This window comes from Alternaria ventricosa (assembly GCF_023758065.1).
Source record: "Alternaria ventricosa strain BMP 2768 chromosome Unknown scaffold_3, whole genome shotgun sequence".
NCBI classification, from domain to species: domain Eukaryota; kingdom Fungi; phylum Ascomycota; class Dothideomycetes; order Pleosporales; family Pleosporaceae; genus Alternaria; species Alternaria ventricosa.
The window spans coordinates 1697449-1713346 of NW_026055683.1; the positions used below are offsets into that span (position 1 = coordinate 1697449).

General features: G+C 53.5%; 5 protein-coding genes across 5 annotated transcripts; 2 read left to right on the top strand and 3 right to left on the bottom strand.

Annotated features, from left to right (window-relative positions):
- Positions 1-1359: 1359 nt before the first annotated feature.
- Positions 1360-3889, top strand: J4E93_002513 (uncharacterized protein; the record flags this gene model as incomplete). The annotated part of the gene is made up of 4 exons (XM_049340457.1): positions 1360-1923; positions 2395-3487; positions 3537-3724; positions 3779-3889. The coding sequence occupies 4 exons, from the start codon at positions 1360-1362 to the stop codon at positions 3887-3889; spliced, it is 1956 nt and encodes a 651-aa protein (XP_049202779.1).
- A 2911-nt stretch (positions 3890-6800) lies between these two features.
- Positions 6801-8567, top strand: J4E93_002514 (uncharacterized protein; the record flags this gene model as incomplete). Its single annotated transcript, XM_049340458.1, has 2 exons — positions 6801-6898; positions 6959-8567. The coding sequence occupies 2 exons, from the start codon at positions 6801-6803 to the stop codon at positions 8565-8567; spliced, it is 1707 nt and encodes a 568-aa protein (XP_049202780.1).
- A 229-nt stretch (positions 8568-8796) lies between these two features.
- Positions 8797-11228, bottom strand: J4E93_002515 (uncharacterized protein; the record flags this gene model as incomplete). Its single annotated transcript, XM_049340459.1, has 3 exons — positions 8797-9329; positions 9394-10018; positions 10083-11228. The coding sequence occupies 3 exons, from the start codon at positions 11226-11228 to the stop codon at positions 8797-8799; spliced, it is 2304 nt and encodes a 767-aa protein (XP_049202781.1).
- Positions 11229-12734: 1506 nt separating this feature from the next.
- Positions 12735-13942, bottom strand: J4E93_002516 (uncharacterized protein; the record flags this gene model as incomplete). Its single annotated transcript, XM_049340460.1, has 2 exons — positions 12735-13799; positions 13850-13942. 2 exons carry the CDS (start codon positions 13940-13942, stop codon positions 12735-12737), a joined length of 1158 nt encoding a protein of 385 aa, XP_049202782.1.
- Positions 13943-14673: 731 nt separating this feature from the next.
- J4E93_002517 (uncharacterized protein) lies at positions 14674-15462 on the bottom strand (the record flags this gene model as incomplete). Its single annotated transcript, XM_049340461.1, has 1 exon — positions 14674-15462. One exon carries the CDS (start codon positions 15460-15462, stop codon positions 14674-14676), a length of 789 nt encoding a protein of 262 aa, XP_049202783.1.
- Positions 15463-15898: the final 436 nt, after the last annotated feature.

The following is a 15898-nucleotide window of genomic DNA, read 5'->3' on the forward strand; positions in this document are numbered from 1 at the left end:
CACCGGAGGCTTGAGGCTTGAAGGGTCCAGCATGGCGGAACTGTGGCAGTAATGCGGGCCACAGCCAAGGAGGGCGATGTCTCGCATGGCAGGCCAACGATTCGCTGTCGCTGAGGTGGGGTTGCACACGTGGAAAGTGCGGCACATTTACCACTCTCCAGGCTGAGAAACACGACAATCTCCGCAGGCATGACCGGCCCTCACAGTCAGGCATCGATCGCCTGTAGACGAGATGCAGATCTGCCGAGCCTCTTTACACATGATGACGCGCGGACATGGTTGCTTGCAGTGCAGCGTCGCGAGATTTGACAGAGATGCCGTCAGCGATTTGAGTGCATCCGACAAATGCAGCACCTCCTGCATGTCGAGGAACGCAGGCATGCTGACCACAGCGGACATGGTGCCAGGCAAGGGTGCAACGTGCATTCCACGTTGTGGTGGCCTCAGCAGCAAACCTCCGGGCCTCTCAGTAACGGCGACGTGTTCCACATGGCCGTGGCACAGTACGACCAGTTCGTGGCAGCGGTCGCCACCAGAACGTTACGCGAAAACGGGTCCCAGGAGGTGAGCAAACGGCGGTGCAGATGCGAAACCTGGGTGTCGCTGGCATGTAAGAGGCTGCTGTGTCTGCGCAACGGCGCTTTGCTGCCTGGGGCGGCGGCGTGACACAGGTCGATGCTCTGGGACAGGTTTGTGGAAGGGGCAGCAGTCTCAACAGAGCACAGAGGCACAACAGGATGCGCGTATCACTGGCCGTACCGGTCTTGCGTGCAGACGCAGACATGCCGCAGCGTCGTCCCCTTTGAGCACCGTGTCTCGCGTGGTGGCTGACTGAGATGGGGGCAGGCGCCATCGTCGCCCACGACAGAGTGCATGCAGCTGCTCGCCGCGTGCTGGAGACGTCCAAGTCGTCGCAGTCGCAGCGAGCCTCTTCCGGCGGACCATGGCATGGTCGCGGCCGGTCCCCTTTGTCGGCGTGCGGCGCTCACTACACCCAGTCATCGGCAGCGTCTCACCGTGGACAGGGGGCGGCAGAGGACAGGGATGCCTCGTGGAAGCCCTTGGCCAAATACTTTATTCCCATGCGTTGGTGGCCGTGCATGCCGCCATGTGTCTCGTATGCGACTAGGAGGCCGCTGCGGTTAGTGCCTTTGTCATGGCCCAGCTTCAGGGCTAATTCGGCGCCATGCTAGGCCATCTTAGCTGTCTTAGGAGGGCGGTGTGAGGACTGTTCAAGCGGCAGAAGACTCAGTGGTCACGGACCCCCAGACTGTGAAGGCCAATCCCAGCTAGGGTACCCACACATTGCCCTTCAGTGAGGTCCGCGATTTGATTCTCCGCGACCATCTTCTGCTCGGCATGCCCTTCCAGACGACATCTCTTCTCCCCTTGACTGTGTCTGTCTCCTCTGTGCCTGACAGCCTGAGCCCTCCCACCAGCGAGCCCCTCCACCCCCGACCCGACCAACACCACCACCACCACGACACCGACCGACTGCCTGTCGCACCTGCCTCCACCGGCTCAGACGCACCTTCCGCGACTTCTTCAGCGAGCAAGAACAGCCCGCCCCCGCCTTCCTCCCGTGCCAGCAGCCACGCGAGACGCTACACCCTCTCCCGCTTCCCTCTCCTCCGCAAAGGCAGCCGCGAATTGAGCAGAACGCCCTCGACGACAAAGAGCCCCGCCGAATCGCCCTTTTACGCTACAGGCGCACCACGCTCCTCGCAGTCTCTTGCGCGTGGGCCCGATCTTTCTCCCGCACGCGAGCCCGCCAGCCCCCACGACGACGGCGACGTCATAGCTGAAGAGGCGGAAAACACACATCGTTTGCCAGACAGGCCGAGAGCAGGCAAGCCCGACAAGATGCATCAAACAAGTTCGCGGTTACTCCGCATGACCGACGATGAGCGGCCCTTTACGAGGGTGAGTACAACCATCCAGCAACTTTTTGAATTCGCCGAGATCGGCCCAGCCCATAATTTCGTTATCTCTGTCACATCCCATGGAGTCGGATTCCATCGTAGGTATTCCTACTAGACAACAGCGACCACCTGGGGAAAGCTGGGGAAGATGGTCACAGTAAACACTGCGATCCACTTTCAAAAGCCACCAAAGAGTAAAGGAGCCACCTTTTTGAAGCTTGCGCAGAATCACTGGGCGATCAGCTGCGACGAGCAATATCTATGTTTCCGAGATTTTCACATGTCTATGAAATCACGGAGGTTTGTTGTAGTGCTGGACTTACTGCGTGCTTTTTCGGGCCGATTCGAATTTCCGTCGGGAATGCGTCCGCAATCTAACACCTGCGTTGTGCCTTGGAACTTCCCGCAGCCGCTGCTACAGCAGTACCGAATTTTGAGCATGAGCAAGAACTTCGCTAACACATCAGTTTAGGACTTCAAGGACCTCTTCTCAACGCTTATGGTTTCGCTTCCCCTCACAGCACACCGCGTTCGCTTTAGGATGATTGACTTCACCTTTACATCGGATGAAGCAATTACCAACCTTGGATCCCTCAAATTCTCTCAGTCCAACCGCATGCCAGATCCGAAGGACTCATCACGTGTTGTCACGACCACCACTACGACCACATTCTCAATGGCCAAGGAAATGGCTCGCTCCGTTTGCCAGAAGTTTCTTGAGGCTAAATTTGTGGAGTCGGTAGAAGGCAAAACAGATTTCATGAACAAGAGCTCGGTCTGGCAACTCACGCCCAAGGGCATTCACATTCTGGAGCGCTTTTGTACCCGCAACGGCATCGCTTCAGCCCACGTCAAGGCTGTCATTGAGTCTAACAGGAACCCGAGACAACTGGTTGTTCTTGAGCGCAACACTGAGACCGACAAACTTCATCATGATGAACAGACGGTTGAGATCATCTTCCGCCGCTTCATTGGTACCACTGCCAATGAGACCCAGTCAGATTCTGACTCGATACATGAGTTTTCAAAGTGTGATGTCGGGGTCAAGCTTGTCAAACACCGACCCACCTCTCAGCGCCAGTTTGAGTACACCTTCAACGGACGCAACGCCGCACAGTGGTTGATGGACTGCTCAACTATGGTTGACCCCCGTGAAGCTATCGAGGTTGGCTCGCTATTCTTGCAGCTCAAACTTATCGCCCCAGTTGATCCTCGCAACTCAGAACACCAGTTCCAACCTTCAAAGCAGGTGCACTACTACATCACCAACCACGGCGAGCGCGTTGCTGGCTGGCTTCTTGAGGAAGTTCCATCAGGCGGAGATGTAGCAGTCAAGTCAAGAGATGGCGTTGCCCGCGATTCCAACAGCAACCGTACCAACGTTATCATCCGTAACCCTTCATGGCGTCTATTGTACCGCGAGTTCCTCAAGGAAACCATGTGCGAGGAGAATCTCTCCTTTTACCTTGAGGTCCAACAGTTCAACAAGCAATATCGGGACGCTATCAACGACAAGGGTGACAACAAGGTCGAAACAATCCGGGAAACCCTTGCTGCCGCATACGGTAAGACTCAACACTGTCCAATTTGCAATTCATTTCTAATCAATCTCAGGTCTGTACAATGCATTCCTGGCTCCTGGCTCTCCCAACGAGCTCAACATCGACCACAGTCTTCGCACACAGCTGGCTACTCGCATGACTCGTGCCGTTGGCGACGATGCAGCCATGTTGCAGAGTCTTAACGAAGTCGCCTCCTTATTCGAGAAGGCTCAGCAGTCCATCTTCAAGCTGATGTCTAGCGTACGTGCTACCTACCACGTTTGCGACTATGATAGGTTGCTAATCTCACCATAGGACTCTGTGCCCAAATTCGTCAAGCATGCCAAGTACGGCCCTCAGCTCCGCGGTCTTGATGCCGCCGCTGCATCTGCCTACGTTGCTTCGCCTACTGCCACCCGATCATAGAATGAATATCGCGCCACCTCACGACCGATTCTGAATCTCTCCGCCAGATGAAACGACGACGATATGCGAATGCTGAACCATCTCTGGCCTAGTCGCCTTACTTGGATAGCTGGCATCACTTTCTTGGTGCATTTTTCTTTCGGCTCATCGACCTCTTCTCCTACTCCATTGCATCGAGTCATAGACTGCGGCGTTTTTGGGGTTCCTGGCCAAAACATTAGCATCGGGTGGTCGTTTGTGGGACTGTTCCTCTTTCCTTAGACCTACTCGACCTTTTGTTTACCTTTATTGTCATTTCTTTTTCTTTCTTCACCTGGGCGGTCATAGCGGGATGGCGATCTGCGAGCACTCGTCACGGCACGTTTCCAACAACCGAAGCTGGAAGCTGATCTCTTTTTCTTCTACTCCCCGATCGATACGAAAGTTTAAGACCGAAACTCGCAGTAGGTTGTCCAGATCACTCATCTGGGGCAACCGCGCGCGGCTGTATTCCGGCTGTTATTCCCGTAACTTTTACACCTTCCGACAAGCGAGAGTCTCAATGAGGATGATTGGGTCGACATAGCCACGGTTTTCTCGCCGAGTCTTTTGTCAGCTTAGGTTGAGGAAGGGTGACCATGATGTTGGATGTAGGGAAGGCACCCGTACGACAGACGAAGGCACTTGATGCGCATCGGACGGACGATGCAATGCGACTGAACCCTAGCGCACCCTAATAAGAGGTTTCCGATGATACCCTATGCTATAGAAGAACTCATAACGATACTACCTATTCTGTCTTATTGCTGGTAACGACGTCAACGCAACTAATGCGCTCAGTAATGGCAAGCCATAGTATGCCTGCATCGTTGGACTGCACGGCCGCCTTACCCTGAGCTTCCGCATTACATAAACATGCGCACCACCCTCGTGAAAACATCGACCACGCCTTTGCAAGTCTGAGCCCAAACTCTTTAGCATCCCCTAGCGCTGCCCCTCTGATCCAACATCTCAGTTACCATCTCACAAGCACGACCGAACGTACCCTGCCTCATCGTCTGTCAGAAGTCAGGACGAAAGACTTGACCGCACTTCGCGAATCATGTTGATCGACAAAAATGCTAGGGGTCTCTGAAGTTAACTCCGAAAGCTACTTCTGTGGGCTTTGCTGGTAGGCTGGTGACATTGATGGAGATCACCGAATATGTGGTGCGTTGCTGGCGCAGGCGATGTGCTCCGGGGTCTGTGGTTGGTGCGGAGGAAGACCGGGGAAGCTGTTTGGCGGAGGGCAAGGCTACGCATCGGAGCAGGGTGCCGGGAGTCGTTGTCGGAACTCGCTTTCGGCGAAAGCCCCGAAAATCGAATGAACGGAAGGTGTACGTGAGATGGGGTGTTCATGCAGTGATAAGGTTCAAGGGGTGAGAACTGTCATACCATCAAAGTGAATGCAGGGTGCGCAACGGCGATGCCAGCAACGCGGTAACACAAAGAGCCAAGCCTTTATTATCTTTTTCTACCGTGATATGATTGTCGGGTACTTGTGCCTCGATGCCGAGCTCAGATCTACAAGGCATATGCATCAGACGCGATCAAAACGCCGGTACTTGCTCAGTACGTCAGCCACCTGCATCTTCTGCTGCATAGTCAGCGTTTGCGACTCGACTTCGGAACAACCCTCTCGGGCCGGTGGCCATCGTGCATCTCCGACCGCATATAGCCGTGCAGTGGCTTTCAGTGGGTTGCAGATTAGGTTTGTCAGATAGGGTTTTCTTAGAACAAACGGCGCAGTTCCCATGGAGTTTGGTGTACTCCGCCGTCGAGATCTCTTCGGTCGGACGCATGTGATGCAGGGGAATATACATGGATTGCGGATGACAAATTCCGTCTCGAACGGCCGTGGTTGCGTCTCGCATTCGATGTATACGGCAGGTGGTTGCGTTTTGTCCCCATGAATACTCCGACGAGTCTACGAGCATCCTCTTCTGTCCAGTGTGGAAAGGGGGGACCCTGCATTGCATAGTTAAAGTTTGAAATGCCACATGGTCATGCTGGGTGGCAGAAAACGTGCACTCGGTCCCGAGGATATGGTAAGTTTTGCAAGCGTCGCTGTATAGGATGGAAGAAGAGACTCGAATGTCAGTGGCGCTAAGCTTACTCCACAGATTACTCATAGAGTGCGAAGTGAGAAGGTAACGGGAAGTTTCTCACCAGTGCAGGTGTAGTTGGAGAAACGCAGCCAGCGTAGAGGTCCTGGTGATTGGGGAAGAGCAGTATGCGATCTGCACGTCTGTTGTGCGTGTACGGATGGACACCTTGTGCATAGACATACCAATGGATTTGATGCGCAGGGTGTTCACTCGCTCCGTCATCGATGCCATGCATGGCTAGGTAGTCGTTGCTTGTAGCGCCAAACGTCTAGGCCCGCATACTCCGATCCTGCTCATGGTACGACGCTCAGCTGCGATCGACAGGTACACCTTCCCCGTCGAGCAAGCCTCTGCGAACCGAGGTATTTGTGGCTTGCAACGAAGAAGGCTTGTATCTCGCGGGAATTGCGGAATTTGATGCCATATTCGGGGTAGGGAGGCAATGACGTTTTAGAGCTAAGGAGGTAGTGCGGAAGGCTTGGGTGGAAAGAAGGTTTCGGCATGCGGTATCTTGGGCCGAGGCAGATCGGTTGACACAAGACAAACCTTGGAAGCGTCGCGACCACGTGAGCTGGCGTGAACGCGTTGCGCGTGGCATCCAGTCCGTGCGCTCTGTTTTCGGGTCTGACGCGATCTTCGAGACTGTTGCGATAGCAGCGATTAGGCACCAACATACAGTCAACACCACAAAGCACCACCGGGTCTAATTCGCGCATCTCAGCACCTCTGTCCTCAATCGCTTTCGACTCGCTTCCCCGCACATACCTCCTCTACACGTCGACACCATGGGCCCGGCGCCGCCCAACAGCCAGATGGCTCCTCTGCCTACAAACCTGCCCTTTCGGCTCGTGAGTAAGACGATTGGGCAAGGTGCATATGCCTCGTACGTTGTGATCTCTCCTCGTCGAGTTTTGGGAGTCATTCGCTCATGGTAGATCTCCAGCATCCGCAAGGCCGTCCCGCATAACTCGCCCAAACCCGTCATCGCGATCAAGTTCATCAATAAAGAACATGCCCTCAAAACCGGCCGCCTCACTCCGAAACAAATCAAGATGGAGGTCGTCCTGCACACACACCTCGGAAAGCACCAGAACATCATACACTGCCTAGGGTCTGGGGAGGATGCGCTATGGACGTGGATCGCCATGGAGCTGGCCGAGGGCGGAGACTTGTTCGACAAGATCGAGGCGGACGAAGGTGTGGGCGAAGACATTGCGCATCTCTACTTCACGCAACTGGTCAACGCCGTGACATATATGCATAGCATGGGTGTTGCGCACCGAGACATCAAGCCTGAGAACGTGTTGCTGAGCGCCGAGGGGGATCTCAAACTCTCCGATTTCGGTTTGGCAGCATTGTTCAAGAAGGACGGGCAATTGCGACTCTGCAACACTGTATGCGGCTCGCCGCCGTACATCGCCCCAGAAATCGTGTCAGGGAGGCGGAGCAAGAGGGCCGATATGCTAGACACTGGCTACGCGGCGAACATCTGCGATGTCTGGAGTTGCGGTATCGTACTCTTCGTCCTCCTAGTCGGCAACACCCCTTGGGATGAGCCAACCAAGCGCTCTGCGGAATTCAAGGAGTACGTCGAAACTGGGGGACACACTACTGATGAACTTTGGAGCAAGATCCCAGCGGAGCTACTCAGTCTGCTCCGTGGCATGCTGAAAGTCGACCCGAAAGAGCGCTTTACTCTCGATGAGATACGCACACACCCCTGGTGTACACGCAAGAACCCCTACTTGACTGCCAGCGGACGCAATGCGAACCCAGTAGGATTGGCGACCCAGATGTTGTCGCAACTACGTATCGACTTCACCAGGCCGCCAACGCAGTCACAAAGAGAGTTCTCGCAAGATGCAGACGAAGATGGCGATGCGATGGACATAGACACTGATGCAGATCCTCGCCGCTCAAGTGCTGTAAACTTCCTCTCATCCACACAACCCGAGACTCCATCAGCAGAAACACCCTTCGACTGGGAACGACCCCCACGTCTCGCCTCTCACGACGGCATCTCCGCCTCGCAACCTGTGACAATACCCGACAATCGCCCTATCAACTTGAGCTCTACGCCCTGCTTATCTCAACTCCCGTCATCGACACAGGACATGCTATCGCAAGACCCATCCATGACGCAATTCAGCTCAACTCCAGGTGTGCCTCTGACCTTTACGCAAGCAGCTCGAAAGTTCGCCGATATCCTTCCATCCTATTCCCTGGCGCGTTTCATCTCTCCGCATAACCTTGGTCTACTCTTGCCTCTCCTTCTTACAGCTCTGCACCGGCTAGGCGTCCCTTCGCCATCCTTTACCGAGACGCAGATCGAGGAAGCGGAAAGGGCGGGGACAGCCTCTATACGGGTCAAGATGGCGGATGGACGACGACAAGGCTTGAACGGCCATATCGTCATCGAAAAGGCCGTCTATGATGGAAGTGCTTACTGGGAGGTGAGGTTTGTCAAAGCCAGTGGAGATCCATTGGAATGGAGAAGGTTCTTCAAGAACATGGTGCTTTGTGTTGGAGATGTTGTGCTGCGGCCCAACTAGGCCAGGCTGGAAACGGAACGTGAAGCACGATAGATGACGATATACCCCGGGCTATATAATGATGGGATCGGGATACGGGGCTTGGTAGTATAGATTAATCGCAAATTCAACTTTGGTCAATAGTGCAACTCTGAGAAGTGCAATGGTATTAGGTGTCGCAATGTACAGGAAACGGACAGGCGAAGCCCTATGAACATTGATACACGAACGCAGAAACACCACAGCCTATCTACAGAATCACAGCGCTGAAGATAGCAGCAACGGTAATGACCAACCCACTTGCACCTGTGATGCTCGCAGCGCTTTCGTCATCCCCATCTCCACTGCCTCCGCCTCCGCCTCCATTTCCCTTGGGCTGGTCCTCCGCCTTCAGTTCACCTGGACCGTACGCCTTGAAACCCCCGGAGATGGAACTCGCATGTCCCGTAGAGCCCTCGACACACTTGGTGTCATCCTGGAAGGCGTCCCAGGCTTGCTTCCAAGCAGCGTCAGGATTAGCGTAGGTGGTCGCAGTGTAAAAGATCTTGCAGTCACTGGCTTCGTAGATGTACTGCAGAGGTGTTCCAGAAGCGTCGCCTTTTCGGACTTGGTCCTGGGACTGAAGACGCGATGATTGGTCTCCGGCTCGTGTAAGTACTTGCGGGACGTTGGCGAGGGCAGAGAGGGAGGCGTCATTGTCGGAGTAGGCCGATAGGGAAAGAGCGGTGCTGATGTTCAATGCGACTTGGGCGTACTGCTGCCAGAAGAACAGAGGGGTTACTTCTAAATCATGGCGCACCATGTCAGCGCATGTCTCATGTGTAAAGCTTACAGGGATGTTACTCACCACCACCCTTTGATCCAGTCACAGTTTGGATAGGCTTGTTCTCGGGACGGCCACCAACTGTCACAGCTTTTACACCGGCGATGTTCTTGAGCTCTTCGTGGAAAGAAGCGCAAGATGAACCACAAAGGGCATCGGTGTACATGATGATGTTGGACGCCTTGAATGGGGTAGGGCGTGTGCCGTTCGTGAAATACCAGTCAGGGGGAAGGATAGACACTTGATCGGTATAGTTGTACCGCATTGTTCTCGTGAATGAGTCGCCGTTCAATTCGACCGGACCATCAAAGTCATCCCAGCCCTTGAAGTCGGCCCCGTCAGCATTGCGGAAGTGCCACCATGACCAATATCTGTACATGGAGCCCTCTTCTATGCTCTCATTGAGCAATGAGGCATACTCACTAGCCTTGGCGGAATCACTTCTGATCTCATTGACTGCATCGCCAATCTTAACAAAGGCGTCGCTAGCCCTGTATCGCTGTCCAGAGAAAGGCTCCATTTCGGGGAACAGCTGAATGAATGTGTCGAGAAGTAGGTTTGTGCTGCCACCGCCGTTCTCGCGCAGATCGATGATGAGTTTCTGCTTGTTCTCGCCCACGCATTGAGTGAGGAAAGAAGCAACGGTTTGCTATGTGGCGGAGAAGATAACGTCAGTGTATGTCTGGTATGCATGCCGGGTATCGATGACTTACCTGGAAATCCGTGCCGAACTCACTTTCGGTCAAGTCGCTACCCGGGTTACTGAATGATATGATCTTGAGGACCGCTATATCATCATAACCCTCTCCGCTAAGGAAGGCTCCAACAACAACCCCATTCGAGTCTGCTGCAACAATGTTCTCCGCATAGGAACCAGGAGAGCTTCCCATAGTCTGTCGTTTGTTGCGGTTTGTACCGAGAGGGATTCGAGGAACTGGACCGGGAGCACTAGGTGCAACAATATGGTTGGATACAGAAGGTAACTTGGGTTTTGGAAGAGCGACGGGGGAGGAGTCAGAAGCACCCTTTGTACTAGCTGAGAGAGGTGATTCGTTTGAACCGACGCAGAAGGTATCGAAGAAAGATTGTCCATCAGTTACGCCAACGAAGCTGCGATCTGTGGCAGCGTAGTTGGGAATGGAAGCTGTCGAACCATTCGCCCAAGTGATATCAGTGCTAGGGCCGTCATATCTCTTTTGATCCATGAACGAGCCAGTGTTATCCGTGTCTCCCTTCGACAGCATGTCGTTGAGTAGTCCATCGGAGTCGATGTACTGTGACCAGGAAACAGACGTCAGGAAGTCGTACGGGTTCTGACCATTGATTTCCGTGATTTCGGAAACATCTGAGCTACCCTCGGCCACACTTGCAACATCATCAGCCAAATAGAGCTTTGGAAGCGCTTTGCCGTCCTCGGAAATGGAGGCAACATTGGCCTGTCTGAAGAAAGAGAACACCTGAAGTATATCGGGCCGGTAGTTGAAATGGAAGTTTCCGGTCCGAATAGTGATGTTTTGGATGGCGAGTTGAACTGCATATTCGCTGGAGAAAGAACCAAGGTTGTTCTTTACATTGTCCAGTTCGGCTTCGATGTCCAGGGGTCCGAACTCCCAGTCATCGCCAGGTTTCTTCAGCCATACGAGTTCAGACTGGAACTGCCAAAGCTCCTTAAGCTCATCGATAAGCTGAGAGTTTCCTTGGACGTCAACAGGGACTGAATCCAAACAGTCAAACGCGGCCTGTGCCTCGATACTCGTCGATTCCTGGAGTTGTGACGCAACACTCGCGCATGGCTCAGAGGAAGAGGATTGCGCTGCGACGAGTGCTGTCGAAGCCAAGAGCAGGGTGCTCTTCAGCATAATGATGTGTGTTGGCCACGAGGCCGATCTTGCTCGAAGAAATAGGAAGGATTATTGAACGACGCACGGGCAGTGAATAAAACAAAGTAAATTGCTCAACAAAGCAGTAGGAGACCCACGTGGCCGAGAAGGAAGTGACAGCTAGAATGCTGGGAACTCCAAAGCTGGTGATGTCTCAGCTGAAAGACAGCAGGACGTTCCTACCTGATATAGGAGTATAAACGAGTAAACGAAAGCAAAGGCGCACCCTGAAGTGCTTTACCCTCATCGGTCTAGGCTTTCGGGAGGCCTGAGCCGCAATCAGATGGATGAGTGATAGCGTCAGGATCTCCGCAATCGACACCCGCCTTTGAGTTAGCTAGCCTGCTAGTAGGGCTGAAAATCTACAACCTACCAATAAACATTGCTCAGCTGCGATCTATGCACCGCCCGTCCGGCGTCCATAGCCCATCTCTGCACGATGGAACAATGCGAGCCACTTCAAAGCGCATCGCGGGCGTGTCATTACGTCTTGGCTCAAACATACATGTGCATCGAGGCGTTTACTGAGGGACGTGGATTGGAATTGCGCGAGACCGTAGGCGAGTCCACCCGCCAATGAGATCATCAAACGCCAAGTGCAATAGCTTTTTCTTGCACCTTAACGTCGCTTTTGGCTGGTGTGCCACCGCACAGCAGTAGCGCGCCAAGCATGGCACTGTAGCCTGCAGCATTGAGGGTGAGGCGCGGATGAGTATCCAATGCAGCATGGCGCTTGCATGGCTAGGCGAGCGATCAGAGCTATCACGGCCACCGGTCAGGGTCCACCAGACAGATTCTTGACGAGAGATGGCAAGCTGTGAGAACAGTCAGAGTTTGTGAAGATGTGCAATGTTCAGGTGTTGAGCGTAATGGATGAATGTTGTTGTTCATGTTACGTTCTGTGACGTAACATGCCCCTGAGGTCGTGCCAAGACCTCCACGTTTGACAGGTACATCTCATGTCGTGCACGCAGTTCAAGCACTACCTCTCAAAATTTACCACATTTAGAAACATGACGAATCGGATCTGCCTGGCGGAAGCCTTATTGTACGGGAAGCTCGATGCATCATCTTGAGGTACACTACAAAACTAACGGGATGCCATTCATGGATAAGTGCCATCTGATACTCACCCGGACTCGCCAACACTAGTCCCGATCCCCTACCGGTGGGCGCAAACTTCGAGACAGTGCGTAGTACATGGCTTGATATGGCTGCCTCCCGAGGTGCAAGACAGCTCAGAGGCTGAAGTATCAGGCAACCCACATATTCGGCCCGTCAAATACGAGATCGACGTGTGGCAGGGCGAGAACACTAGACATACAATTCGGCCCCCAGCTGTAACGACATTCCACCGCCTCATCAGGCCCTCAAGCATCATGCTGAAGCAGCTGATCAAAAGATCGGATGCCTGACTGAACCGACTTTGGGACGTGGCTGACGATCCAAGGGTGTGTCATAACATCATCAAGACTCATCCGCTTTTCAGCATCCAAATTGAGCAACTTTTGCGAAGTTAGAACGACTTCGTTGCGAGCACACGTAGGGCATGTAGTTGTCACTTACCTCGCGAATCAGCTCTTCCGCGCGCTCGCTGACATGACCTGGAAACTTGATACTTTTGCCCTTAAAATTTGCAATCTTCTTTTGTGTACTCTTCACGTCTTTCATCTCGAATGGCGGCTTACCCACAAGAAGCTCGTACATCAGGACGCCCAGACTCCATTGATCGATTGCCTTCGTGTACCACCCTCCGCTCATCCCGGGCTTGAGTGTCATGACCGCAACCTCAGGGCTTAAGTAATCTAGTGTGCCGCACACCGTTGATCGAAATCCTGACTCAGAGTGTACGGAGTATCCAAAGTCAGCAAGCTTGATCTCGCCGTGGAAACCAAGAAGTATGTTCTCCGGCTTTATGTCGCGGTGCATGATGTTCTTGCTATGCATGTAGCGTAGTGCGGACGTGAGTTGAGCGATGTAGACGGCTGTTTGGTGCTCTGTGAACCTACCCTTGGGCTGCTTGTTCATCTTCGAGTAGAGACTGCCGCCCGGAGCAAATTCGAGCACAAGGTATATCGATTCGTCGTCGTGAAACCATGACAGTAACTTCAAGATGTTCTTATGCGCGAGGTTTTGGTGAATCTCTAGCTCGCGGCGTATCAACTTCTCCTCTTCTTGTGTTGTAGCCTGCGCCTTTGATATGATCTTGAGAGCGCAAACGTAATCTGTCGCGAGATGACGGGCGAGATACACGCGCCCGAATTTCCCACGACCAAGCGTACCGCCGACTTCGAAGTCGCGCGCTGTGAGCGAACGATGGGGATCGGAGCCGGTGGATAGGAATGAAGACGCTGCGGGGTCGCTCAGCAGTTCGTCGCTTGTGGAGGACATATCGCGGCCAGTAGCGGGCTCATCGATAATGGAAAGTCGTTTTGATGTTCGTTGGAGACACTCTCGCTCGTCCACCGTCTTACTCCTCGTCCCTGGGTTGGTAACCTTCGGTTGCCTGGTTGTACGGAGGGCGTTGAGCTTCGCTTTCGTGTTCTGTATCTGCCCACATGTCAAAAGCAAACACCAAGGTGAGAGAAGCGATTACTTACCGACGACTTCAAGGTTGCAAGAACAGAGCTAGAATAGGTAGCGCTGGGGGAGGCTGGGACATATGCGTTTGCTGTGGACTTGCTGGGCGCCATGTTGTTCTACTGGCGGTAATCGTCAGGTTGACAGTTCATGTTATTGGGATCGAGGACTTTGCTGCACTCCATAAAGTGAAGGCGCGTAAATGACGACATCGCGCTCTCATTGCTCTAGTTTCAGTCTCGTTTGGTCCTCGTCACCAGGTGAACGCAGGTCTCAGTTTTCGCAACACCGACCACCACAACAAACGCTCAACGCCCATCACCGTCACTGTCAACACTGCAACATGGCTTTCCTCACTTCTGATATAGTATGATTGGTTGCCTCTGGTATAAAGACATTGACTTTCAAGAGTTATTCATCAAGACTCGAGTCCGGCCTGGCGCCGTTGGGCATATCGCCTGTTCAGCTCGCTAGGTCAAGGTCGCCGATTCGAGCATCGACAAAGACAGAAGCGAGACAGCACAGACGTGGTCTGGTTTAAGAAATTAAGGAGGCTGTCAGCATACGGTGCGTGAGAGGGGCACCTATCTAAGTTCTGTCTTTTTGCTCTTTTGTGTACGCCATCTTTTTGCTCATGTGATGACGTCTACACGCATAGAGCCAAGATAGACCTTACGCTGCTTGACTGAACGTGAAGCAGGTTGCCCCTCTCCCTTGCTGTGCCATTCAGTGCTCGCGCATGCATAAGGTAGTGTAGCGCACTTTGGCTCAAATCCCTAGCAAGACTATTAGCATGCGTATAGCAGTAGGGCTCTAACCGTACAAGAGTGCATGTGAGAAGCTATCACGGCAGCAGGCCTAGCCGCTGCTCAACCACTTCCACAATCTCCCTCCAATCTTTCATTGCGCCACCACCAATATCTCCACACGCTAGCTCTTTCTCCATAGGTTGCAGTACCTCGTACCAGCCTCCATTCTTTACTCCCCACTCTTCTTCCAGTACATGCAACTGTTTCTTGGTGATGGGCTGGAACCACATGGCGGTATTCATGCTCGGAGCGACTAGAATCCTCTTTTTCTGTATGCCGCCATCTTCTTGCGGCCATTGCACGCCTGGTATGCTCCTCACTGGATCGATCAGACCTGTGGTGTCCCATGCGCGCGCGACGGACAGTAGGAGGTTATCTGACCATCCCTGTGTGATCTTGGCGAGTAGATCAGCACTCAAGGGTGCAATGACCATGATGTCTGCCCATCGCCGTAGCTCGATGTGGAGGATCTTATTGCCTCGGATCCATGGCTCTCTCCACTCGTCTTCGTCAAAGTATACTCCGTCCACGTTCGGCAACGCCTCTATTTCCTCGATCGAAGGCTGCTCCACGCTCTGGCCTTGCAGGAAGTTGGTTGCCGCAGCCGTGAAGATGAGCCGTATTCGTACGTTCGCGTGTTTCGCAAGCGCGTTGATCATGTTCGGTATCTTGATGGTCGCAACAGAACCTGAAGCGCATAGAAGGACGTGGATGGTGTCATCATGGTGGTCGAAGGCGAACGGTTCTGTCTTGAGCGGATCGTGGACTTGATGCTGGACGGGTCTGATGTTGAGCGGCTTGAGGTCGCGTACTTCGGCGGTCATACTGTGCTGCCTTTACTAAATTATCCGTAGGTGTAAGTCGCGAGCAGATTGTCTGAGGTTGAACGTCGGCGTCGCGTAAGCATGGCGACCGCATTACAAAGAAGGTACTAGGGTATGCATTGGTGGGGGAGGTGTGATGTAGTGAGGTTTGACGGACGCTAACTTGGTCATCGGGGAGCTTGGCAGGAACCTTGGGAAAGGAACCTTGTCGCCTGTCGCGACGCGTGAGACCTCGATGCCAAGCGACACAACGTGCAACACGTCAAATACACTCTGGATGCCTGATACTTCACTCCGGACCAACCGGTACCTCCTTCAGGCTTCAGTCACGGTAGTTCACGACCTGACCGGAGTCCTGGTGGCTTATCTCCGTCTTGCTCCGCCGACTGCAGAGCGGAAACTTCACGATACTCAATTCTTCGGACGAACAAAGAAA